The 7459-nt window shown below is 43.0% G+C and overlaps 1 protein-coding gene across 1 annotated transcript in view; it reads left to right on the forward strand.

Moving 5' to 3' along the window:
• The first annotated feature begins 400 nt into the window (after positions 1–400).
• LOC111982503 (serine/threonine-protein kinase TAO1-like) overlaps positions 401–7459 on the forward strand; it is a 27542-nt gene continuing 20483 nt past the window's right edge. The window contains 3 exon segments of the mRNA XM_070434154.1: positions 401–975; positions 5284–5540; positions 5643–5714. Of these exon segments, the coding sequence (XP_070290255.1) occupies positions 5409–5540; positions 5643–5714 (204 nt within the window). The 5' untranslated portion in view covers positions 401–975; positions 5284–5408.

The raw sequence follows: 7459 nt of genomic DNA on the forward strand, positions 1-7459 counted from the left end.
AACCTTTATTTAACTAGGCAAGTCAGTTAAGAACAAATTCTTATTTACAATGATGGCCTACCAACCTACCAAAAGGAACTCTCTCTTGTCATTTTAATTTTTAATCCCAGCCCCCGTCCCTGCAGGAAGTATTTTGCCTTTTGGTAGGCCGTCATTGTAAATAAGAATTTGTTAAATAAAGATGAAATAAAATAAAAATGTAAAAGAGCTACATCATGCTAAGCAATGCTGGAGAAAAGTTGTAAAAAACAATGTCCATAGCTTCAATAACTTGTTATGCTATATGGGCATGCCATTTTATTTTGTCCATAGTAATTAGAGAAACTATTTAGTCTGCAGACCAGTAACTGCATTGTCACCGCTCGTTGGGGTTTTGGTAGCTTTGCTGTTCTATGCGTTTAGGTCAGAGTATTGGGTCAGAACAATGACTGTATAATTATGAATGGGTCAGACGGAGTTTACAGCGATAGGGCGGAACTGGCGTTCCAGGAACAGACTGAATTGAAAGAGGACGGGAGAGAATCCCAACATAAACACTGTGAAATATTGAACATATTCCTACTCTCATTCAAAGAAAAGGCCTCTCCAATTTCCCGACGATATCAAGGGTGCGGTCTCTTTCAGTGTAGTTGTTTTCGTGGTGCTCCCTGAGCGTCCCTCACAATTTCCCCCGCCGTATTTGTCACGGAGGGAGGCGGTGGAAAGCACGGCCGCCATCTTTGGGATCTGCCTGTAGTACGGGATTCGACAATCTGGGCCCCCGTTAGTCCAAGGCAAGGGTGGAGATTTTTTTGCCAACTCTACACAACCAATCTAAATCAACAAATCGCTTGACAACTTTGAAAAACATCAGAAATCAGTGTAAGGAAAATATAATACAGGAAGAAACACACGTCCAGTACTCTTCCTGTCCACAATTGGTTGAACCACACGACATTCTCTGCTCGGCTCAAACCAGCCAGGCCCGTCGGAAGGGTGAGTTTAAACTGGCTAGTAGCAGCTAATGATAGCTTGCCTCACATTTTTAACGGGTTAAAATGTGAATGATACGGTGGTAAACAGTACTTGCAACGTAGCCCTAAAATGCACTTATACCTACAACACTTGTCATATCCCCATGTATTGCTTGCACACCACATAAGAAACTAAGTTGGCTTCTATGGCTAGCTAACGTTACTAGTAACATCGTTAGCTAACAGTAGTGCTAGTTAGCTGCTTCACGTTTTCTTGGCTGCATCGACCGAACTACTCGTAGGTAACTAGCTACCGGTAACTTCCAGTTTGTTGACATTAGTAAAGGAACTAGCTAGCTGGCTACTAAAGTTGGCTGCATTGTCTCGTAGTAACGTTAAATGTTTTGTCGATTGGATTTTGGGGAGTTCTGACAGAACTTTGAGCAATGTCCTGGTTATAGCTAGCTAGGTATGTGTTAGCTATGCCACTACTAGCATTGTCTGGGCAGCTTGCCAGCGAGCAAGCAAATGGTTAGGGAGTCTAGGGACGTTTCTCAATGATGAGTTTGCCTTGAACGTCAATTTACAATCTTGCTACTGTACTGTCACATTAACTAGGGTACATATTAGGTGTATGTTGCATCTATTGCAAAGATCAGATGGTAAACTGTTTTGTTATGTTATCTGTTTCTTTGATCCACACAAAATGTGTTTACAAATGCTGGGTGTTCCAGTTCTTATGCAATAGGTACACATCATTAATAAGAACAGAACACTACTATATGCATTTGAATAAACCTACAAGTGCACAAGCCTGGCTATTATTATTGTTAAGAATGAGACAGCACTTGGCAACAGCTTGCATTCCCATCCAGCTGCTATTACCCTAGTTTAGACCCCTCTATGATTGGATTTGTTAGCTGTGACATTCATATGCCCCAATCCGTTAACGTTGGCCTAAAAGGCTCCATAAATGCTGGAAGGCACATTAAATATGATGTCCTCCTTGCATATTGATTAATAATTGTCATTTCCCTGGTTCAGTTTGTGTGTGGGTGTGGGGGGGGGGGGGGGGGTCAATTAAGTGGGTGCCACTTCACCTTGTGAACTGAAATGAGTTGGCTATGTGTTCATACTCATTTGTTTTGTTTATGGGGCTCTTACATATCATGAAAACAAAGGGGTTTGCGTCAATTCAGTTTTCATATCAAAAAGTTAATTGAATATTGCTAATTGTTTTCTACTATGAGGATTTATCAACTCATGAATTGCATTTCAATTCACTTCAAAAACAGTGTACTGGATACTCCAGAGAGAGACACAAGTAGGTCCCAGGGATAGGCAATAAGGATGGCCATGTTTGTATCCACACCCTTGCATTGTGAATACATGAGTTGATTGATTAGCCTATCACAGACCACATTACACTTACACAGATAATACAACACCATTGCTAGGGCTGTATAAGCTACAATAAAATAGTCTTACTGCCTGAAACAATTCCCAGCAGGGCCTATAGCTGAGCGAACAGGAAATGCTGAGAAGTGCAGTGACAGTATGCAGAGGGAATTCCATCCCTCCAGCTTTGTTGTCCTGTCCGGCTGTATTCTTGCTGCCTCTCTCTCTCTCTCTCTCTCTCTGTGTGTGTGTGTGTGTGTGTGTGTGTGTGTGTGTGTGTGTGTGTGTGTGTGGCACGCCGAGGTGTTTCATTAAATGTATCAGTTACCATTGCTGTCACTGCTCTCACATGCATCCTGCCGTTCAAAACGTCATCACCATGAAAGATAGGCTACAACAAGGCTCATTCATGAACAACAATGTAGTAAACAACAATGGCAATAAAGCCACAGTCCCATGCCGTTAATGACACTTTATTTCAGGGCTGTGGCTGCATCTGTACAGCAAGGTAGTGAGTGAGTCGTCCAGTGGGACAAAGGATGTCTGCCTGCTGTGCCTGAGGGACTGGAGTCCGGCTGTGCTGTTCCTCCCAGGCCGAGAAGGAAAGGAACAGTCTTGTGACTCTGGCGTCAGAGAGGGAGAGTGTTGCTCAGTGTGTCTGTGTGTAGCTGATCATCTGAGCTGGCTGGGCACAGTCAACCTTCCTCAGATAACTAGTTAGCTATCAACAATTACATCATGTTTAAGAGCCAGCGATAAGTTACATGTTTATTGAGGCATACAGACAGTGACATATTGTGTTACTGCCAGAAATGTTTTTGAATTATTAAAAAAAATTGTCACTCTAGCCTAGTCAATGTTCTGGTGTTGTCGAGGAGTGGCTATGTTACACAGGCAGCTATGCAACCATAGGAGCAACATGTTACTACCACACTTGTTGGTATTCCTCTGGCAATGTTGGAATAGGCCTATTTATTTGAGGATGGAAAATACCCCCTAAATATATATTTGAACCAATTGACTGAGGAAATGTGTCTGTCTTGACCGTACAGGTCTAACAACTAGCCAGTTTTATGTTATGGATGGTATGGTGCATAGCTCATATCATCCATTCCTTAGTCACCTACTGTGTTGTAATATTGGGTTTTCTTTGTGTGAGGTTATCAGCTGCAGGGCTATTTTCTTTGTTTTCCCCTTACATCTGTCTGTCTGCATACCTCTGTCTATCAGCCAGGACACAGCCCACTGGCTTTCTTACAGTAGTTGCTGTTTCTATGGAAACAGGAGACTGTGGTCTCTTCCTACTTCGTTTGCCGGAATGGACCGAGAGCTATAACTGGCCACTCACTCTCCAGAGCTCAGCCTGACGTCACTGGCCAGTGTGCCCATCCCTCGCTCCTATTATTAGGCTCTCCTGTGGCAGCCAGGGATGCTCAGAGGGCCATGATCCTACAGTAATGGGCTGGACATGGCAGGCACACTAGTTTCTTTCTCATCGTCTGCCTAAAGCAGCCCATGGCGTGCGTCATATCCGAGGGAGAGAACACTGGACTGAGCCAAAAAGTTGAAAGCACAGCACTGGTGTTTTTTTCTCTCAAACCATTGATGACACAACTGAATTTTTACACCTGAGGAAACCCTTGAGACCGAAGACTGCACACAACTCTGCTACTCGAGGGTGTCTCCTTTGCACTTCCTCTCCCTCATGCAAAAATAGTAATGACATGAACCATGTTTCCATCTACAGTTTTTATGCGAGTAAAGTCATACCATATATATAATGATATATTATTTTTTACGATAGCTGTGATGGGAACTGGAAGTTTCAGTACAATTTTATAAATGTAGACATATTTTGTTTGTTTGACATGGTGGGATCTTCTTGTGTCTGTAAAATATATTATGTGAGAAATGGTGGTGGAAACACCTTTATGGGCAATATTAACTATCATATCGAAGTAATCTTGGAGTTGGGCGACGATATGGTGTTGAGTTGTAGTTTTTATTAGGCTACAGATGAAAAAATGTATGAACTTCACAGGGTCATGAAAGTGCACAATGATCTTGATGCTCCTTTCCAATAAGTATCGAGGGTCTGATTCTGGTGAAATGATGATCGATGCATGACTGCAGTTTGACTAATAAATATTCTTGCTCGTATCCATAGTAATCTCATGTAGACTAGCCTACCCGCACTGTATCTGCGAGCTGTTGGTTTAAACACAAGTGACAAGACCAGAGTAACAAAACTATTGGTAGAGTTGAAAATGCGATGGAAACACATTCAACTTTAGATTTTTATCCGGTACACGAAAACTTAAGCGAAAAAGTACCTTTTGTGTCTATGTCATCACGCACTGATTTTTATCCTCAATAAGTCAGTTTGATGGAGACATCACTGGTGGGAAAATGCATATATTTTCTTTATGCGGATTTTAGAATATTCGCATGAAAATCTGTCGCCAATTGGATGGAAACCTAGCTAGAGACAGTGTTTTTTTTTCAGAATAGTGCCTCTTTAGTTATCATGGTTACATGGCCCGATGCTGACTGCAGGAAAAGGGTTGAAAGGAGGCTTATTCTGAGTGTAGGGCTGCCCCGTCCCCCATGTAGGCTTTTCAGCATTAGTTAATCGGTATTAAAAGTCCTATTCACTCTGTTTAGGCTGTTGTATCTTCTATGTCCCGGAGAATCAATTTCACCATTCACCCCCTCTCAATATCATAACTTGATTGATTTTGGCTCCCAGTTGGTTGAGCATGTTGCAATGCCAGGGTTGTGGGTTCGATTCCCACAGGGAAAAATTATGAAAATGTATGCACTCACTACTGTAAATCGTTCTGAATAAGACATCTGCTAAATAACTAAAATGGGGGGAAAAGTATGATATTAATGTGCTAGTTCTCGCTCTCTGTCCTCTCCATCCCCCCAGGTGTGTACACGTATGAGGCCACTGTCCTGCAGATGAACCGTCGGTGGGGGCTGTCACGTCGCTGTCGCATATCCAGATAATCCCTGGCCGCGGCGGTGGCGGCACTGGCACGTCCCCCCCTCAGCATGCCCAACACTAGTCGGGCGGGGAGCCTGAAAGACCCCGATGTTGCTGAGCTCTTCTTCAAGGAGGACCCTGAGAAACTGTTCTCAGACCTGCGAGAGATCGGACATGGCAGCTTCGGTGCAGTCTACTTTGTGAGTACTTGGACCCGCCACTCTGTGCTCAGTAACAGAGCTGGACTTACATTCAGAACTGTTTAAGATATAGGGCAGGGTGTTGACTGTATTTTTCTTCAGGCACGAGATGTGCGGACCACTGAGGTGGTGGCCATCAAGAAGATGTCTTACAGTGGAAAACAATCCAATGAGGTAAGAGACTGACTGTGCATCAAATGCCGTTGGTGTTACATCAAACAGTTTTAACCAGTGTTGTACGGTATACCGGTAATATCACTGCACCAAAACGTTATGATACCTCATTTTAGAATACCCTAGTACTGTTTCATATGATACTACTGGTCCAATGATATCCACTTCACTTTCATGCGCATATCACATGTGGCAGCTGTAATCAGCCAGCCACATCCCCTACCAGCCCTGTCACCTGCTTCTCTCCGTCCGCCCTCCATGCACATCTATTCCTCCGTCAGGATTTTAAAATATAATTTAGCCGTGATGGCGGGGATGCAGACCCAGACCCTGATGAGTCTTCTGTTGTTAGATTTGTACATTTGTTACATTGGAGCAGCGTGCAAAGCGAGCAATGTTGGTACATTATATAATTTCATCGCATGTTATGACCAAGAGCACACAGACCAGTCTGAGTAGACCTTGAAAGTTCACTGTCATGCAGCCTCTGAGTGTCGGAGAGGGGAATGGAGCAGCGCTTCGCCCCAGGCATGCTTGCAGCTTTACAGCAACAAATATGGCTTGTCTCTAGCCTAAACAGTTCAAAAATATCACCCATATTACCAGTTTTTCTTTCTATCAGGATTCACGCGCATTTTAAATTATTTCACAAACCATGTCGCGGGCTGTTGTTAACTAATCCTGGGTTTCTAATTATTGGTTTGATAACAAACAACGTTGTTCAGTCATGTTACCTAGCTAGCTAACAACCTGGTAACTTGACTGTAGGTTTAAGCAAATGTGATTGGCACAGGAAGAAAGGAAAAGGGTCTACTACTCATGAGGTGTGCTTCAAAGGTAGGATTCATATAGGCCTAATGGAAGAATAAACTATATCAACAATCTATTTCTTTCTGGTGCTCCTTAAATTCTGTTTGGTGCCTAATGTTTTAAAAGTTGGGAGCAGTGTGTCTGGGAGAGAGAGAGAGTGGTGTGTGTTTTGTTTGGGCTTCCAAGTGGCACAGCGGTTTATGGCACTGTATCTCACTACAGACACCCTGGTTCGAATCCAGGCTGTATCACAACTGGCCGTGATTTGGAGTCCCATAGGGCGGCGCACAATTGGCCCAGCGTCGTCCGAGTTTGGCCGGTGTAGGCCGTCATTGTAAATAAGAATTTGTTCTTAACTGACTTGCCTAGTTAAATAAAGGTTAAATAAAAATATAAAACAATTATGAGAGTAAGGGAGAGAGTGTGTGTGTGTTTATGAGAGTGAGGGAGACTGTGAGGAAGGGAGAGAGTGTATGTGTCTGTGTTAACCGAAGAGTAAAGAAGGTTTCATGCAGTGTTTTCCCCTTACTGACACAATAACATGCAGATCATTATGCAGTGTTTTCCCCTTACTGACACACTGACATGCAGATCATTATGCAGTGTTTTCCCCTTACTGACACAACAATAACAAGCAGATCATTATGCAGTGTTTTTCCCCTTACTGACACAATAACAAGCAGATCATTATGCAGTGTTTTCCCCTTACTGACACAATAACAGCAGATCATTATGCAGTGTTTTCCCCTTACTGACACAATAACAAGCAGATCATTATGCAGTGTTTTCCCCTTACTGACACAATAACAGCAGATCATTATGCAGTGTTTTCCCCTTACTGACACAATAACAAGCAGATCATTATGCAGTGTTTTCCCCTTACTGACACAATGACATGCGATCATTATGCAGTGTTTTCCCCTTACTGACACACA

The sequence above is a fragment of the Salvelinus sp. IW2-2015 genome, linkage group LG22 (genome assembly GCF_002910315.2).
Source record: "Salvelinus sp. IW2-2015 linkage group LG22, ASM291031v2, whole genome shotgun sequence".
NCBI lineage: Eukaryota > Metazoa > Chordata > Actinopteri > Salmoniformes > Salmonidae > Salvelinus > Salvelinus sp. IW2-2015.